The sequence below is a fragment of the Bemisia tabaci genome, chromosome 4, assembly GCF_918797505.1.
Source record: "Bemisia tabaci chromosome 4, PGI_BMITA_v3".
Lineage (NCBI taxonomy): Eukaryota > Metazoa > Arthropoda > Insecta > Hemiptera > Aleyrodidae > Bemisia > Bemisia tabaci.
Genome location: NC_092796.1, coordinates 24,751,886 through 24,772,332, shown reverse-complemented (window position 1 = coordinate 24,772,332; position 20,447 = coordinate 24,751,886). Strand labels below are relative to the sequence as shown.

The following is a 20,447-nucleotide window of genomic DNA, read 5'->3' as shown; positions in this document are numbered from 1 at the left end:
GAAGTCTTTTAAACGGCAAATTCAAGTCACTTTCCTTCTCATCGAGGACAACCGAGCCATTTTCCTACCATACAGAATCATCCGCAAAAAAGTCAGCGATTTCCCACAGCAGACAACGCCGCACAGTGGATCGAGTCAATCAGAAAGATCGGGCATGAAATTTTTGACTAAAACTGCAAATTTCAACGCATATATTCCGTCACATTTTCAATTTTAGGGAGTGGTCAGAGGCGGATTCAGCGATTTGACAACATCGGATTTCCTCCATTTAAACCTATGCTAAATAATCGATTCTTGAGGGAGCTCACGGCCCCTCTTAGCATCGATACATTTGCATAGGTTTAAATGGAGAAAAGACAATGTTGCCAATTTGCTGGATCCGCCAATGGGAGTGATTCTAGTGGAGAGGTTCACGAGATAACTAATGAAACCACTTTTAGAACCTCAAGTTCTGTGTAGACGGAGTTATGAGCTTTTAAAGTTTCCAAAATGTGTCCGACCTCTCCTATTGACTCGATCCACCGTGCGCCGGCGGGAGCGCAAATATGCAGACCCCGGTGTAAACACGAATTGGTGCAGCGCGGCGTTGCTCAAACATCTGCCTTCGTGCGGGCCCCACGAACCGGGGGGAGGGGGGGGCACTGGGGGCATTGTTTTTGGCTGCACCGTGAAAATGATGAATGGCGAAGCGCGATAATGGAGCATCGCGAATTCGCAGCGCTCTCCATCGGGACCCGCGCGCCTGCTCCTCGTTTTTTGACCAACCCTCATTTCGGAGTCTTAAGAATGGCGTAAGTACCATAGGATCCTTCTGGCGGTTACGTCTTTCTTCGGATAAGACCTTAAATTTGAGGGGATATTACACCGAGAGATTTATGCCGCCCCCCCCCCCCATCCCCCATCGCTTAGTTATCCCAGGTGAACATCATACCGTTTCCAATCTCGTTATCTGCTGTGATGCTGATTCGATTTCAAATTAGTTTTTTTGAATGATTTGATGGTGTTATGCATATCAGCTGAACGTAGATTTAGAATTTTATGAAAAGACGTAAGTGCAATAGTAAACGACTGCTTACATACGTTAAATAGGGATGCGTACGAAATTGGAAGGCATGGTAATAAAGCACTCCTTTAGTCATAACATAGAGCATTTGCGAAATGCACCCATGACTCATTTAAATCCATAGCCACTTGGGAGCTTTCAATTGTCGTGTAGATGTGACCCTTTCTAAGTAAAATTAGATAGATTTAACTCAAATCAACCTAACTACACCCCAACATTGTCTTGTTTACTTGTTTTAACAATAAGACTTCTCGTCTAATAAGAAAAACATATGTATGTCCCTCCTTCTTAGTGATATTATTTTTCATTCAATTATAATAGTTTTATTCTTTCTAAAAATCATTATAGTTGTTAACACAAGGATAAAAATAACTAAATATATTATTAAAATAGCACTTTTAATAATCCAAAAACTTATTAAAGTTATTTTTAATTTCACATATTAATGTTTTCTGACGTTCTGACGTGAACTTTTATGAGCATATTTTTTTATATTGAAGAAATTCTCAAATAATCCCAAGGCATTTCTTTCTTAGTTTCCTCTGAAAAAGTATAACACGAGAGAAGAATAGGCAACCTAAATGCGGATAGGCTGATTTTGGTTAATGTTGTTCAAGTTTTGCATTAATACAGGTTGTCAGTAAAGTTACAAGTGCAAAAATGTTAAATAAAACATGCTCAATGTATTATGCCACTAATGAGTTCAAATGTCGATCAATCATTGTGCCTCCAGGGCTTCTTTGTGGAGTTATCGCACAAATGCCTCCTTGCGCCTTAACTTTGCTTAGATTTTTCTAAAGAGCACGCAGATGTGCTGTAAAAAATGAAAGAAAAAATCCCAGTGTAGATATGACTGGCTTGTAGAACGCTGAGGAATCTTGCGACGCTGTTGATGACCAGCAAGGATGAATTCTATTTTTCTCCATCGAGCGTGGGTATTTTGAGTAACGTTGTCACTTGTTAAAAATCTATTAAATTTAAAAAATAAATTCGTATGCAACAGACGTTATATTGTTTTAAATAAACGTGACAAGCCTGAGATTTGTAGAGTGCCTGAATCACGAGCCAGTGAGTCTGCAGAAACAACACTATGGCGGCAACCAACTTCACTCTATCGGGCATGGGATCAAAATATGCTCTGTTTTGCTGGCGTAGAAATCACTTTTTCTGAAAATTTAGCAAAAGTGAAAGCTAGATTTTTTACAAGATTTACGATACTTAGCATCTTTTCCCATTGTACTTTTCGTCGCTCCTCTGACGTAAGGACGTATCTCGATTTACACGTGAGCCTTAGATAGCATGAATTTATATGTAAAACAGGGCTCACATGAAAATTGGGATACGCCCTCACATCAGAGGAGCGATGATTTGAGCTAATTTCTAACCTCAAAGGATTTGTCAGTATGGTTTGATTTTTTTTAAAAATTCAGGAGGCATAGCGCACTGACTGAGATTATTTTTGGGAGAAAAACTTTTAAAAAATCTTCTTTTGGTTCATAAAACACGGTCCTGCACCAGGGATGATTCTTTCAAGTTAGCAACCCTGTTTTTCCTAAATTTAAATGTATGTAAAACAATCGATTCTTGATGAGTAGGTTTGCCTCATCTAAAATAGATATTTCTAATGGATTTAAATGGAGGGAAAACAGTGTTACCAGCTTGCAAAATTGCCACTGTATCTACACTCCGGTCATTTAACCGCAGGACACTTTGTATAACATGCCGATGATGGCCCACTTCAAGTCAGCTGAGTTTCCCGTGATTGGCTGCCACTGACCACCGATAGACGGTGCAATCAACGCATTATCGTGTCAACCACAAAATAGGTGCAATAGACTCTATGCTTTTGATAGGCTGTCGCGCAGGGAATGCACGTCTTCATAAATTGCTCACCGCATGTAGATTCTACTCTTTCGGCAGGCGCCCGTACAAACATTATGTTGCTAACAGCAAATCTTATTTACAAAATGTAGTCACTCGCACTTTTTCTTACTAAATTCGAGAGGGCGTGAATTCTGTAGGTCACACTCAAGAATCATTGCCAAAATATGCCGGATGATTTTATATCGGAGGTGCATGCCAACCATCCTCGATGTATACATGTCGCTCTCGACGTCTGGAATACAACACTGACCTCAATCTAATTAGTCTTGCCTGGGTGTCGATGACTAAACTCCATGGTATTTTATTTTCCAGGACGAGGGAAGAAAGGTGGTAAAATGAAAGGGATGAAGAAAATGATGATGATGATGGGCATGATGATGTGTATGAAGATGGCCATGATGGGACCCCTCATGATGGGCCTGATCGGACTCAAAGCAGTTAAAGCACTCATCCTGTCAGCCGTATCGCTTACCATTTCCAAAATCCTGCTGCTCAAGAAGCTAAAGGTAAGATCTTACTTTTTTCAACTTCATTTCTCACACTTCTAACATTTCATTCCAGTGTATGAGGGTTTTTCTGGGCTGATTGAAACCTGTTGCTGTGAACATACCCGGCCAAAATTTGAACAAAACCTACGAAAACATGCGATCAACAATAATTTTTCTTTTAAAAAATAATACAGAAAAATACATCCTTCGTGCATGTTTTCGAATTAAATAAAACGCACATGTGAGGACAATGAGTTCTCACAAGCTGATTGTACTTTGCCAATAAATTAATATAACTTCAGAAAATTTTCAGGTGGATTTATTATGTATTTTAACTTTTTTTGCCGTCATACTTTATTTCAATGCTCCCCAAATGTAGTATATAATGAAGAAAAAGAAGAGCACAAAAAAATAAATCGTTTTAGCGAAAATTGAGGGAGGTACTGATCGATTTTTTTTGTTCAGTACACAAGGCTATATATTGTGTATAATGGATTTCAAAAATATCAACATTAAAAAGTAGTTTGTTCTTCAAGAGAATCTGAAATGTATTCCAATTCTTACATACACAAATTTTCTTATTAAGTTTATTTGAACCTTTTAATATCAAGTCGAATGAAAAGTGAAGCTTTTTACTTGAATTTTGACATAATTCAATTTTATTATTTTTATCTTCCAAGTACGATTATGACCGGAATATTCGTTTTACACACGCACTGAATCATTCTAATTTGAATATGTGATTTTTAGAAATAAAATGTGGTGGACGCAAGAGAGCCCTACTGACTGACCTGATTCAGGAACCAAAACGCTTATGAGGATTCACTGTTCTCAATGTTGATTACCTTTGTTAAATAAGTTGCACATACGTGTGAATAGTCATTGTACATTCTCATGGTTCCCCTAAAGTTGTAAATCAATGGGGTGTGTAAGTCAAATCGAAGGTAACTACAAACAGATTTTCTCTGCACGTCAAATTGCACTGGGAGACATAACCGAATTGCATCTACTAAACTGCTCACCCGTTCTGGAAATTTGATAGAATGACTGAAATTTGTAATATTCAAGTTGTTATTCCTCGAAGAAAACCCCTGGATTTTTATGCAACCTATTTGAATGAGGATAAAGCTGCAACTAATTTTTGAAGTATAGCTTTACGGGATACACAGTAATATTATAGGTACTGCTCACAATAAAGTCCCACAAGCTCATAAAAAAGTTTTATATTCATATCCATTGAATTAAACATGGGTGAATGTTACCCTTGATTATAATACAGGATCTTAGGGTAAGACTTGAAATATCACTGAATAGATATACGAAAATGTTGCTTTGTGATGATTTGTGTCAAAACTCGCATGTCACCGATTGCATGATCAACCCTAAAAACTAGCTGAATTTAGCTGACTAATGTCACGATTCAGCATGTTCTCAAAGCATGTTGGCACAGGCACAGTCAATTTGGAATCGACAATATAACTGAATGTTAAATTGGACCAGAATTTTGTTCGCTACGCGGTCACCGCAAGTTTGACTGACATGCACAACCTTCGAATCCAATAAAATTCTGCAAGTTGAACTAGGTTTTGAGTTAGACCCATCCAGAAATCCTGATTGGTTCAATCCATTAATCAGCGATCGATTAAGCAGCGTGTCAAATATTTTTAACTGCGAACTCAGCTTGACAAGATGCCAGTGGTGTCATTGCCCCTAATCCGTACCGTGGACCCACCTTTACGTGTATTTTGTGGTTGTGTGGACCGGAAGTACCGGGGCAGTTGATAGGATGAGTAATCTTCCACAATTGCAGCACATTTTTCACCCTCCAACTCCTTCAGCCAATAAGGGAGGAAAACATTGGAAAGCGAAATATATTACAACCATCTACAGAGTGTTCGGAAAGTCCCCTCCTCCTTTAACTTTTTAACCTAATCGAGGTAGTCACAGGGAGCTATTTTTGGACCCCCCTAAAATTTTTGAGGGGCCCCTTGGGAGGAGGGAGATAAAGACTTTTTTTCAAATGGGAAGACCCCCTTCGTGGTACCTCGTTCGAAAGAGCATTTAAAAAAGAACATTTTTCGCGTAAACCTGAAGTCATCATCTTAAACCGTTTCACAATGGCGGCCAGTCAAAGTTCAAAATGGCCGGAAATTGGCTCCTCGGCTACTTTCACATGGATTTGCCTGAAACTCGGTATCTGGGGGTATTTTGGCGTGAGAGAAACGAATTTGACGTTAGATTTTTTTAAACAGAAAACCCTTATTTATTAAAATGGCCGCCAGTTAAGCCAAAAAATTGAGTCTCAATTTTTTGCCGATGATTCCGTTTTTCTTGGGCCAAAATACCCCCAGTTACCGAGTCCATCGGAAAAAAATCATCAGCAACATTTGATGGATCCGTGGCGTATCCGGCAGAGGATGATGTTAGATTGAAGTCTACATTACGTTACTCGTTCTTGGAATCCAGGATTCTACGGCACCTTCTCCGAGTTCATCTCTTCCTCATTCTTTTGAATAATTGGATTTCCATGCTCACACTCGGTCGCGGCCGGCGGGGCGGCGGACAGGGGCGGTGGCGGAAAACGCGGAAATTGCATTGTTTGTCGCGCACAATATCGCGGCTGATAGCCATGAAAACAATTCAGCGCACAATTAGCGCCCGATATTTCTTTGTGTGCCCTGCATTTGGTGTTTGAGGAGACGACGTACGCATTACGTGTAATGACCCCGCAGCGCTGCCCAACAACCGGCCGTCGCGTCACCAGGATGACAACTTGGGCAGGGAGCATCATATTTCTCCGACGGGCCCTTATCATATAAAGGAACACTGGGAAAAAAACCACATTGGATCTAGAGTCCAGACTCTCTTAAAAACATCGACAAGAAAACATACTCTTGATTCAATCAGATTTAAGCTTAAATCAAGAACCAAGCCTCTTAATTTGAGCGGATTTCCTTTTGATTACTAAGCTTAAATCTGATTAAATCAAGAGTCCTCTTTCTTGTCAATGCTTTTAAGAGTCTGGACTCTAAATTCAATGTGTTTTTTTTTTTTTTCAAGTAAAGACACAAACTGATTGCGGTAGACGCATGGGTCGTAAGACAGTAAGTTGGAATTTTTTATCCAACGTTCGTTAAAAAGCAGCATAAAGCTGAAAATCTCAATACAGTGGGAAAAAGCTCATATGAGCACAATTGTCCCGCAAAGAGATATGCTGTCTGGTGCAACACTCGTAACACGGTAACACTAGTGGAAGTCTGCAGTTGCCTTCCTGAATGGTCGTTACTAGCGTTGCACCAAACAGCGTATCTCTTTGAGGGAAAATTGTGCTCGTATGAGCTTTTTCCCTCTGTATTGAGTTTTTCAGCTTTACGCTGATTTTTATCGCACGTTGGCTAAAAAATTCCAACTCACTGTAAAGGGAGACCCAATCGGGGAGGGGGGAAACATAGTTTTTGCCATATGGTTTGCAGCGTACATTATTGGAGCAGGTCTGCACGAAAATACTCTAAATGAGCAATACAAGATGGTCGAAGAAGCCAAAAATGTGATTTCTGGTCAAAATTTAAAGTTTTGTTATTTTTCCGGCGGGAATGCAATTCATACTACGAAGCACTCGTCAAACCGGACTTGACCTAGCAACAGAACTAAAAATCACACTGTATTACTAAAAGGAAGCAAAGGTGATTTCTGGCCTTCCTTGGTTGAATGAAACGGAAATTTCTGTGAAAATTCCAGGGCAAATACTTATTTTGAAAAGATCCGATACACAGTTTTCAATTCGCCATAGCTTTGCCAATTTTGAATCGTTTTGTTTACAAAATAATACAAAGAAATCGAAATTGAATTAGCTCATTTTTGTCTTAATCAAAGTTCTATGTCTGGATACTTTGATTTAAAGAGAAAAAAGAAGCAAAAACTTTAGGACGAAGGGATCAATACCAAAAACCACATTTTCTCATTTGCGAGATAAATGTTCATGTAGTTTTTCTTGGGATCCTTACTTCAATAATTGAACTCTGCAAAGGAAAATCGTTTCAATTTGGGAGTTCTTTACCTCCAAGCCTTTAAGAATACGTTCGGTTAGATTCCTAGGTCTATACTGTGACTACATAGAAGGCATCGTTCAAGGAGCATTTTTCTATCGTCGTCGTAAACCGTCCGACACTACCATTACGGGTCATCTCAAGTTGGCAACACTCCAATGTGGACTTGCTCCAGTAAACATATCTCCTTCTTTTTCCTCAGCACCATCATCCCTCCTCTCATTTATTCCTCCACCCCTTACTCCGCTGTTTCCTCACCCCCTTTTTCCATACCCCTCATTTTCTTCGTCCGCCAGCCAGATCATTCATGTGCCTTTTTAGGCATTACTCTATGCTAAGAACTGCATCCATAAGTCGTATTTGTCGTATATGAAGCAACTCTTTTGATGAGTTATTAATTTTATCAAGCAAGTAAAAAAGATGCGTAATTAACAGCCTCTCAAAGAATCATCGGCAAGATTACAATTGCTCCTCACAGTTTTTTGAACGTGGACAGAATAGTGACCCATCAACAGAACAGGCCTTTTGAAATAAATTATAGAATCAGATTGCAGTGCTCAACATCCTGGTTTAAATTGAGGGGACTGCTTGCCTTATGTCATATCAAATAACGTTAGTGCATGGGCAGAAATAGGGGGGGGGGAGGCGAGGGAGGCTCGCCCACTTCAAGACTCTACGTGGTCCCTCCCAAGAAATGCGAGAGAATTTGCTAGGTGAGAGTGTGTGATATATCTTTCACCTTGAATATTATTATTTGATCGATTTTTCTATGAGACCAGCTCAAATTGCTCCTTAGACGACTCAACGTTGCAAAATTTTATGGGGAAGGCTCTCCGGACCCTCCGCCCCTTTTTTAAGCTAGGCATGACCTGCAAATTTCCCTTTGAGCTATAGGGGAGTCCCATTAATCCCTATCAGTCGGATGTTTTCTTGTGTCCCTAGACCCCCCTTGATAAGGTGCCCTTATACCCCCCTCCCTCCCTGGAAAGTTAGTAGTTCCACTTATGACCCAATGTCAGTCTATGTGCATTGTGTATCATACACTAACTTTTACGAGCAGGTGAGACCTCCATTGTATAGATGCAAAAGGTGAGAAAACGCGTCAGTGAGCTCTGTTAGAATCGTCGGCGGACCACAAATTCCAAAAAAATTATTTTTGTCGTATGTTCATCTCATCTCGAGGGCATACGCAAATATAGTCACCACCAAATTGACGGTATGCAAATGGCTCGACGTGTGGTTAACAACTCTGTACCGTTGTTCGAAAACAATCGGAGGAGACGCATAGGTTGAACGGCCTAAATCGATGACTACATGCGAGATGATGGGAATCAATCAAAATAATGTATCTTCGGTCCAACAATGAGAGCCGATAACACGCAAGTCTCTCATTCTAATTAGGCCCACTGACACAGTTATACCCGAGGACTTAAGGCGTTTTCTCGCTTCGTCGTTGCCACGATGTGACTTTGCAGAGAAGGCTGACTTAAGTGATCCTCATTGTTACCTTAAAAAGTGTCGTTTTCTTCACTCAGAACAAATCCTAGGCAAAGTTTGGGCAAATTCACGGTAAAACTGAGGAAACACGAATTCCAATTGCGACGGATTTTTACATGTACCTTAAAATTTTAAAAGATATCTGACTATAATATTTTTGCACACAGTTTTAGAAATAAATTGTCTGAAGTTGTAGAAAAATCAGTAACAATCAGAATTTTAAGAACTAAAAAAGTTTGATCTTTATTTATATAAGAACTAAGAACTAGCGAAACTATCGATAGACATGTTTTTCTAGTTTCGCCATCCGTAAGCCGAGATTAACGTGATTCGTAAAATTCAAAGATAAGTAAGAAAATAATTTTTTTGGAAAAATAATCGATTGACTTTAGTCAAATCGGTCACTGGGTAACTTGCGTACAAGTTTTAAAGACTCACAGTGAGATATGTGGCCTCGGTACGTTAATTAGTTACAGAATAAAATCGTATTTAATGTTTTAGCCTAACGTAAATCTCCCTCAAAATATCAAAAACTTCTTGTATTTAATTCTTTGACGCGAAGTTTGTGTGTGATTTTAAAAACTAACGATTCTCGACTTTCTGTATCTGAATGTTAAAATTGTTTCTTTTGATTGCATTTAATCACACAGGAGTGGAAAATGTAAGCCTCTTTTAAAAATGAAAGAATTTACTTTGAGAGGAGCAAAAAATCTGCCATCAACGGCAACAGAAAAGGCTCTTTGAGTTACCTCTCTTCTGAAAAAAAAACTATGTCGGAAGAAATGATTGAGCAGAGATGTAATACTTCTTAGTAAGGTTTTCATCGCATAAAATACGTTACAAAAACGGACGTGTGAATGCATATGCATAATCCTTCAAAAGGCTAATATTTGTTGCGAAAACTCTGAAGTAAGCAATGAAAGGAAAATAAAAAGCGGCCATGTGCCGGGATCGATAAAAACGCCTTGATGCAACTATTAGTGCTCAATGGATGACCGTGTTGCATATCGAAAAAGTGAAGGCGCTTTCCATGCAGACGTTGGGCTGCATTCATTATTGCATTAATTCACTAAATCACTACTCCTGCCTGGTGATCCGTCTGATTAAAGCGAGAAAAATGGAACAAAAATGAAGGGCTGTCACTTGCCCATTGGAAAATTTCATTAACAAAACAAAAATGGTATTGTGGATGTGTTCGAAATTTTGAATCAAATCTTTCGATATAAATGTATATATTATCGAGCTGTTTTCTGAAATTAACCTCAAAATGGTAGAGTTAAGATGTGAAGAAATTTTAAATACAATCTAGGAAAGATGCTTCTTCTCTAGGTTTTTTATGCACTGGTAAAAAAAACCTCTTGGACCAATGCCGCATTGCATTGACTTAAGAGTGCAGTTTCTTGTCGCCGGATTTAAGAGTCTTGAACTCTTGTTTCAAGCGGATTTTGCATTGAAACAAGAGTCCAGACTCTTAAATCCGGCGACAAGAAACTGCACTCTTGAACCAAGAGGTTTTTTTTTTTACCAGTGTGCTCCTTTTTTCCACATTGAAAACATCTGCCTCAGCGACTAAACGAGTGTAAAAAAGAGAAATATTTCAAAATCATGGTCTTTTTCAACGTTCTACCTCTGAATTGAAGCACATATCGAATAATTCTACTCAAGAGAAAGCAATAATAATGAATCCTATAGATAACGCTGTTGGAGTATTTTGACTTTGCTAGCACCATTTCAGTTCATACCTCTTATTTGCAGTTCTCAATTAAATAACGTATTTCCAAGGAGTTTCCTAAAAATTGTACGTGCCGCGCGTAATTTGTAGTCGAAAGTTCTTACTTTCTATGGATATCGGTCACCAAATCAACCGCCTCAGTCGACAAGACTGAACTTTAGTTCGGTGAACCGAAGGCTGGGATCTAAAAAACTTTGGTCCACATGGAGCACGTTCCATATTGTCTAAAGTTTCTTGATTCAGTGAACGAAGTTCCCACTTCGACGAACTGAAACTTCAATTTATTGAACTAGACCTTCGCTCCAACGAATTGAAGTTCAGATTTTTCAACCAAGGCGACGAGCTCGCTCGACAAGGGGTTCAAAATCGCACACTGAACTACATAGGTACTCGGTTCTCATAACCGAAGTTTTTTTCTCTCCGCTTGTGCCAAAAATCGAGGAGTTAGGTGCAAAAACGTAGCCCGAGCAGAGTTTCTGTGGAGAGCAACTTTTCTGATTATACGCACTGTTATCAATGCGTGGGCACATTTTCAACTTTTTTCTAAACATTTTTTTTTAAAAAAAATTTCAACTTTTTCATCCAATTCTTTCTTTTCTTCTTTTAGAAGCCCCTATTTGCATCCTACACAGTAATTCTGTGCGAAATCGGCGCAAGTATTAAACATTTAAACACAAAACATACCTCTCAAATCAGCCGCTCTATGCAAAATTGACCCGAGTACACCTTTTCCAATTCTATTATTTCTTATTTCCAACAATATATTTCTGTATTTCCATCGTGACAACTTAAACTTGAGGATACTCCTTGACTTTTTTTGACCTCAGCCAATGCTATACCTGATAATACAACAAACTGGTGCATTAATATTCATGAAATATTCAATCGCCGATTTGTGCACCGCAAAAAGTGAAGTTGACTCTAACATCTTGAATGTAAAAAAGTGTGCTAGAACTTGAATGAACTGATACGGCAGTTAGATACTTTAGCAACGTCAAGATGTAAAACTAACTGCAGTAGCGGGTAGTATTACATTTTGTGAGTTCTTGTCTTGCGCACTTTTCCTACATACAGAATGTTAAATCAACTTCACTTTTTTTCGGTTTGGAGCCGCGATTTTGATACTCTGGCTGTTTTGCACCTAACTCCTCAATTGTCTTACAGTTGAAAATCTGGAAACTTGGCAAAGAGATGGAGACTGGGAACCGGCCGAAAAGCGATCCGCAAATTTGAATAGGCAAACCTATTCACCGAGACACTACCGGTTTCGTTCCCAGCCCCCCTCATTGGCGAAGCCAGCCCCCTGCGCGTCGCTATTGATTTGTGATTCCGTCGCTATTGTTCTCCTTGATTTAATTTGGGCTCCTCCGATCAGACCATCGACGCCGATGTCGAACAGAGCATCGCAGCCAAACACCTCAGGTCCATCAGAAAAGAGCGCAACTACCCAGTAAATTTGGCAACATTACCACGACCATTTTCATCTCAAATAGGTCGATCAGTGGCACTCTTCAACAAGCTTGTAGTGCAACGTTGTCAAATAGGTCCATTCTAAACTTTTGTTGGGGCGAAAATAAGAGTTGTTTCGCATTTAACATGACGCAAAAAGTCGTCACCTTCCGACCGAAGTACAAAAGCGCCATGCGACGTTCGAAAATTTCCGCCGCCATTTTATTTTTTTGCAGAGAAATTCCTCCACGAAGCTGACCGAAAATTTCACTGAATTTTCATTGTGCTGCCGATAAAATTCAGTGAAATTTTCAAACATATTCAACCAAAAATTTCTCTGAAAAAATGAAATGGCGGCAAAAATTTTGAAACTTCGCATGGCGCTTGTAATACTTTGACCGGAAGGTGACGAAATCATGACACGCGCAGCGGAAAAGTCTGAAATTCACACGTGACTTCACAATCTAATCGAGGATTGGCGCATATTTTTAAGTTTCCCGCTTCAAGAGGGATACTGGGGTGAACTAAATTTTCAGTGCCATAATAGTCTCATACTTATTTGTTTGACGATTTTTACACACGATATCTGGTATTCCAATGTATTGTTTTTCTTACTTTTCTGTTCATTCATTTCAACTCATGGTCACGTTCTGAATTTTTCTTGCGCACGCTTTGGGCATGCCACTATCAGCATGTCATGACAGCCTAATAGGAGCTGTTTTTACGCACTGGAAAATATTTATATGAATATGTACTTTAATACTTTCATAAAAATAGAGATCGCGTTACATATTTGACTTTAGTGTAAATTCGTAAAAAAAACTCTTATAAGAACACAGTAAGATAAAATTCCTTTGTATATGCACCTTTTACACATTTACAAACATAGATACATACAAATTTCATCTTGTGTGGTTGACAGTTCTTCATAAATTCGGTGATGACAAACAGAAATGGCCAAAACCAACACATATAAATTTAAAATCAAATGATGTATTTTAAAAATTACTTCCATGCAAGTTATTTAAAACTATAATCAAAATTGAATTACTGTCAGCATAAAGCAGGCTAGGCATGCATTATTTGGACATATCTATGCAAAATAAGTTTATTCACTGGACATTTTAAGAAAAAATTATTTATTTTTGGGTTAAATTTCAATTCAGGAATGAAGTTTTAAAATTTGCCATAGGACTGAGGATCAACTACTGGAAATCTGATCATAACTGAACATAATCCCCATTAATGAGATAAAGTGGAAAATAATTACAACAGCAAAGAAAATTATCACGCAAAGTTACACAATCAGATGAATTATTTAAATACCCCTTTATTTGATAGACGATGATACAATTACCGTGCACATCTCAGCAATTGAACTGTTTTTCCGTTTAAAAAAAAAATGAAAAAATAATAACTTGGTGGTCGACGACTAACGCGTTAAACAGTCAATACAACCAAAAGGACAAAGTCAAAAATTTTATTTGCGAGTCGCAAGGCGGTCAACCCATTTCACCAACCATCATTACTCTATTTGCTCCGTTGCTCCCTTCAGAAAAGAACGTAACACCATTTCAATGTTGCCAAATTTACCCCCGAAAATCGCATTTTTCTCAGTAGAATCTTGAGCATTTTCAACTGAAAATTTCCCTAATTTTTCTTCTGATCTCAAACAAAAATTGGAAGAATTTTGAGGAAAAACTGTATAAGTTCACTCTTGTGAAATATCGAATTATTTGAATTAATTTCCCCATCAAATGAAAACCCTATAGAGTTACGTTTCTTCAGGCGGGATGAGACGACTTTTGACTTTTCGAGAACTAAGGTACGGTCCCCGTGGACGGTAGAGTCCCTTTATACCCAGAGTTAAGACAACTCGATTATCAGTTGAGTGGCAGCCGGCTTCGGCTGGCCATGGAGACACAAACGAGTGCACCGCCCAAACAAACGATATTGAGGGATAAGGATCAGGAATCCTGCGATGTCTGTCATACAAAAACAACATCAACAAATTGATCAATTAAAAAGAAAATGAGATTGGTTTGTGAATAATTTCTTAATCTATTTTCATTCTGGACCGATGGAAATAACAATTTACTCTTGATAAACCACAATTAGGTAATATTTTCATTATTTTTGTTCACATTCGAGTCACCGCCATCTTTGTGCACTCGTTTGTGACTCCATGAGCGAGAACCAATCAGAATTGGATTTTTTTTCAGGCCACTTTCAGCCCAATCAAAAGTGAGTTGTCGTAACTCTGGGTATAAAGGGACTCTAGTGGACGGTTACTTACAAATACACACAGGTTGTACCTGAAAAATTTGGTCTTTTTGCATGGCCTTTTTTAATTTTCATCTGATATACTCTTCTTTTTTGTTTGAGCAGGGTGGTGGCGGCGGCGGAGGCGGTGGAGGTGGCTGGAAGGAAGCCGGCGGAGACAGCTCGGGCCAGGGCTGGGACAGGAGTATAGAGTCATCCTACGCGCATAAGACGGCATTCAGCGCATACGCACCAATCGAATCGTGATCCACATCCAACCACAACCGAACCTACCCAATCAAGTCAACCGAGTTGCCATATCTGGTCCTTTTCACCCCCGCCGACAAATTTGACCAAGTTGAAAACACCTAATCCTCGGTAATAATTGGCAAAAGCAGCTGAGTTTCAAAATATCAAATAGCAATCTTTGTAGCCGGCTATAGAAGGCGATAGAAAATCATACAGCTGGCTGTAGAAAGCGAAGAAAATCATACAGCTGGGCCATACGAAGCGATAAAAAAGTATACAGCCGGGCTATAGTTCCTATCTCCGGACAATACAGTTTATCGCATGGATGTAGCTTTAACGCCATCGGCTATAAAAGGCTTTAAAACATTGTACAGCCGGTTATAGAAGCTATTGGAAATCTTACAGCCGGCTGTGTGTCTATAGTATTTTGGAACACAGATCCTACTGCCAATTTTTACCAGGGATGCGACTGAGCATACGTTTTTTATCATGCAAGTTCAGACTTGAGCCTAAGTCACACGATCAAGCTAAGCCATCAATCTATTGAGATCAGGGTTCTGATTGATTCTATGAAAACCAACATGAGAACTTTATGCCATCAACTAACTGGGGGCCGCTGTAATTTGATAGCGCACTGATCTCTGATTGGCACGCGAAAATCTACTGCGCAGAGACCTCGCTGGTTTGATAGTTTTAGTTTGATCGTGTGGCCTAGGTTTGCTGCACCTACCTTTACTCTATTTCCCTTCAGTAAGACTTAAATCATTTCTGAATAAGTACAAAGTTTTCTTCTGTTTCAAGACTAGGACGCACGACTGTTGCTTTATTCGTCATTTTCTTTTCCCAGAATATAGTCCTGATAAAAGTTATTCAGTTGGAAAAGTATATAAAGTTACATTGACATATAGAAAATACAACTAAAACTTACAACTAACTTACGAGTAAAACTTTTGAAAAGGCCAGATATGGTGCGGAGAGAAGTTAATTGTAGTAGCTAGGCAAAGTTCTTTTGTTCATGTAATGAATAGCAAACTTTTGTCATTCAATTCACGAATAAGTTAGACTTCGATTCTGCCAAGTGATGAAAAATCACCTTTGATGTAAATCAATTTTCCTGGTGAAAATGCCAAATCCTATTAAGTTGTTTACCCAATTTTTTTGAGATTGTATGTCATTTACGTTTGTTCAGCGGAGCGTTGAGAATAGCCATAATTGATGAAAAATTGCGTTTTATTGAATCCAGAATCCGCATAGATTTTTATACCGTGCTAAATTTTTTCATTTATTTTTTAGTCCTCTTAATCTTCACTTAAGTTAAAATTGCAACCGTTAATGCTAATAACCGATTTCTCCTCAGCTTTTCTAGAACAGATCCCAGCATCCTTGCATAGTCTCGCATTTCGGGAAAGAACCTCGAGAGTCAGAATTGCTGAAATTGTAATTCTCTTAATATATAAAATGTTCATCAACATAATATTATGTTCTACTTACGGTTAATTATTCAAATGTCCACAAATTAAAGTACCAATTATGGGAATAGGTTTTTTGAAGACCCTTACACCCAGAGAAATTACGATTGACACCTATTACCTAATGATTTGAAATGCTGGGAAAAGCTAATTTCTCCGAGAAATTATCATATGCCCAAATTTGGGCAGTAATGCTGGCCCATTTCACACAGCTATAAGCTCAAGTGAAGTTTTTCAAGTGAAGTTTTTTAACAATTATGACGTTCTGCAATGCTCGCGCTCTACTATTTGTGACCTCCTCGCCCTTATTTTGCCTCATTTAGTTTACGCTAATGTGCGGCAGTGAACGCAAGATCATGTCCCAGGCCATCATCTCATAACCACCGTTCGGGTATCATTTGTGTGGCCAGGAGTTAACAAGGTGTAACACCTCTCTCGCCAGTGTTGCCTCTCTCGTTCAGGACATAAATGTTAGGTCGATGGCTCTTTTACTCGACTGGTCCGTAAAAGAAGAGAATAACCTGAGGTTTAGTGAAAGTACACTTGTTTAAGAGTGTCAGGTCAGAGGATGAAAAATTGCAGTTGTTTGAGAAAGTTGTAAGAGAATCTCTTTGGCTAGTGTAGGGGCTTAATAAAAATGAAAAAAGAGCCGGCTTTGGAAATAATGAGGTATTTTACTTAAAATCCATTGCCGGAAATCCGCGTTAGAAAATTGTATTTACTCTTAAAATATTAATTTCAATGAATCAAAGTTTATTTTTTTTTTTATTTCTGTGCAATTAAAATTACTATCTTGGGAAGATCAATATTAATCCGTGTTTATTATGGATTGGTTTTCCTCCTACTGTCGTGGAAAGTTCTGACTTTGGGCAGTGAGAAAACCTGTTCCGTGTTGGTGATCAGTCCATCTAATAATGCGGGTTTTAATTATTCCTCTCAAAAATTGACTCTCGTGACTGAACATAGGCGCGTATTATTAATTTAAGGAAGAGCTGTTATGTACTAACAGGTAGAATTTGACTTCGCAAACTCTTAAATTACACGGGGGAAGAAAACAGCATCGTCACTTGTATTTGAGGAGTGAAATCAGCCTAGAGCGTGAAATCAGGCCCTCTCATATCAAGAGGTATATAATTTGTCACAATGACATTCTTTACTTTCAAAGCTTGCAACACATTTCAAAGCATCTCCTGGTAAAAAACACTCATTCCTAAGGGAAAACCTATTTAATCTATTGCTTCGGCCACATAAAGCACAGACCTCAAAATAAGAGTAAGTTTCCACTTAAGATTAATATCTGTTTCTCAAAACGCCTCCTGCGTCCTTATCTAATTGCTAGCAAAAACACAATAGTTTCCAATAAACCAGGCACCAATGCGCAATGCAGAAAAATCGATAATCCGGAGTGACAGCTGTGAAACTTGCCGAGAAAAGCGTGGAAATGGCGAGAAGCACCTACAAAACGCAGTTCGATTTTTCACGTGCCGATTATCGACCGATGTAGTGCCAAAGCCACCTGCCAGATAGCGCCCCGAGTTAAGTCCCTATCCACATACTTCCCAAAGAAACTCACTGATTTTTCGCGGCAACTTGGTGCCCGGGTTGCTCCTTGCCAACGCTGAAGATTGGAGGCAGCATGGGGAACAGTTAATCCCGTAGAGAGAGATGAATAGGTGCGGTGCTGGTGCATTCCTTGTGGTTATTTTAACCTAGTTCCCATTTACGGCATCCGTGTCTATGATTTTCGCGCAATTTTATATCACGAGAACGGCGAAGTGGGTTTTTGTTAAAAGAATTCGTTTGAGCCCAAGAAGATGAGACGAGTGTGAATCCTAACACATCAAAAATTCGATGAATCATGATTGACCCAGTAGTGAACAATTTGCCACTCCGGGATAATTTTGAAGGGGGATAGGAGCGGATTTTTATAAATCTTAATTTCTTGACATGGAGTTTTGTTTCTTTTTCCTTTTTTTACAAAACCAGTCGTTTTATTGTGCTACGATGCCATCGTTTTTCCTACAGAACCTATAAATGAATTAGTTGCTCGCATGACAGAATCATCTTTTGATGGTAGAATAGATTGATAAAAAAAATAGTACCTATCATTGTAGCTTCAACTTTCTACATCAAGTGATCACGCGAAAGGAGCCCTCTGAAAGTATGGTGGATGACGTCATCTATAACATTATGATGACATCATCACTCACGCCTCTGATCTGCTTTGCTGAAACCTTAGTAAAATTCTAAAAGTACGAAACTGCGATTTTTGAGCCAAATTTCATTTTTTTCATAGTTTGTAGCATTCAAAAATGGAAAGAAGTTTTACGATGAATTTGAATGACCCATTCTACACATCCATCTTTTCTTTAAACTTTAAATTTTGCACAAACCTGGGACATGATTTAACGCGTAAATAAGAAGAATACCCATCTAACCTCCACCTTATTCATATTTCACGAACCGAACCGAAACAAACCTAACTGATCACGAAAAAAACCGTCAAGCTAATTTTCGGCGCTGGGGTCGTTCCTCCTTTTCCACAGCTCCGTACGGTCTTATTCTTGACAAACCAGGCGTGCCATTATAACAAGAAAGAATAATTATGCTGAGAGGAAATTTGTGTATGTTGCATAAGATATTCTTGTAAAAAGTTGACTATTTTGATTTATTTCAATGAATGCTTGTATTATTTAAGTAGAAGTTAAATTTAACCCATGAAATCCCCACAATGGGATTTTTAACAATTGTGGAGAAAGGATACCAACATTATTTATTGAAATTTCAATGATCTGTTTAAACTGTTAGCGTATTTAATAATTTCCCACCTACAGATTTACACCACCAACAATTTTTTGCCATCACTCTATCTCTGATATTTGATATTTGAAATTCAAAAATTGGTACTTAATCTGCTCGATAGATTTTAATACTATTTCCGAGTAGGAAATCGACTTCTCTTGAGAAATCCTATTATTTATACCTCAAATTTGTCGTAGTATAATCTTCAGTGCTCAGCACAAACGAATCTATGACTCTGCACATTCAGAGATCGTAGCTTGATTTGAATTGGTACCTTCTGTGAAGATTTACTGCACTTCCTCTAGTTTAAGATTAAGATAATAATTTATTCCTCCGCAGTCTTTTTAAGTTAGATTAAGTTTTCAAACATCGCATTCTTGAATTGTTTGCATTGAAAGTTTGAACCTTTTGCGAATTGAATAATTTATTTATCTAATTTATTTCCTAGCATTCGTAAAATTGTAAATATCTGTGTATAAATATGAATGATAATAATAAAGTATGCTTACTGTTTAACTTACTTGGATACTTGATATTTTTAATCCACGTCTTACTACCTTGTAGAATTTTCCTGCAAAAAAGAAAAGGGAAAAAAATCGAACCCAGAAGAATTGAAATTATTACTATACCTTGATATTATCCCTCGATGACGAAGAAAATTAACCAAAATGAACTTTTAAAGGGTCATATAATGTTTTGGTTGTTAACAATGTCCAGAATTCATCACTCGTTTGACACACACAAGGGAGTAAGGATCTCAATTTCCCGTGAGCCCTGTTTCTCATGTAAATCCATGCTTCCTGGGGCTCACGCGGTAACAGATACACGCGTATATGCCAAAGAAGCGACGAATTATTCGAAGAGTGAAAAATTAAAACCTGAAAAGCACTATCAAGTGTTGTTGAGATTGTAAAACAAATTTTCGTATTTAAAAGTAATTGAGTGGCCTGAATATTGCAATTCTTGTGGTGAAAATGAGACACTAGACTATAGACTTAGTAAAAATGTTTTTAAAAAAACCTCCTAGAGCGAAAACATGTAAATTATTTTACCGCGAAAAACGCCGTGTTCAATATTAGCAACGCATGATGGTACGAACTTACCGAGTTCTGAATTTCCACTTATCAACTGTTTTGGATATTTGCAAAAAACGAGTTCATTTATTGTTTATTTTTCTGAAGTTCTTTCTTCGTTTTGATAACACTAAACGGCCATACTTTTTAAAATTTTAACGAGATACTTTTGATTTTTGTAAGTTCAAATTTTGAGCCGAGGATTTGCCTTGATCCTGATACAGCCTTGTGATCCAACTATCGTGCTACATGATCACTCATCGAATGTCATTATAATGAAACACATGTCAGACACGGAGAAAGCACTTGGAATATTGCCAACCTTATTAAGCCCGATCCCCAATTTTATCTTGTCAATGCCGATCACACCCAGGCACGCGAATCTCTATTTAACCGTATAACGCACAAATAACGACTGACGGTTACAAAAACT

The 20,447-nt window shown here is 38.4% G+C and overlaps 1 protein-coding gene across 1 annotated transcript in view; it reads left to right on the top strand.

The window, feature by feature from the left end:
* The window catches only part of LOC109039066 (uncharacterized), a 38,008-nt gene extending 18,547 nt beyond the window's left edge, over positions 1 to 19,461 (top strand). The window contains exons 2-3 of the mRNA XM_019054396.2: positions 3,260 to 3,453; positions 14,548 to 19,461. Coding sequence (XP_018909941.2) covers positions 3,260 to 3,453; positions 14,548 to 14,688 — 335 coding nt within the window. The 3' untranslated portion in view covers positions 14,689 to 19,461. The remainder of the gene's footprint in view (positions 1 to 3,259; positions 3,454 to 14,547) is intronic.
* Positions 19,462 to 20,447: the final 986 nt, after the last annotated feature.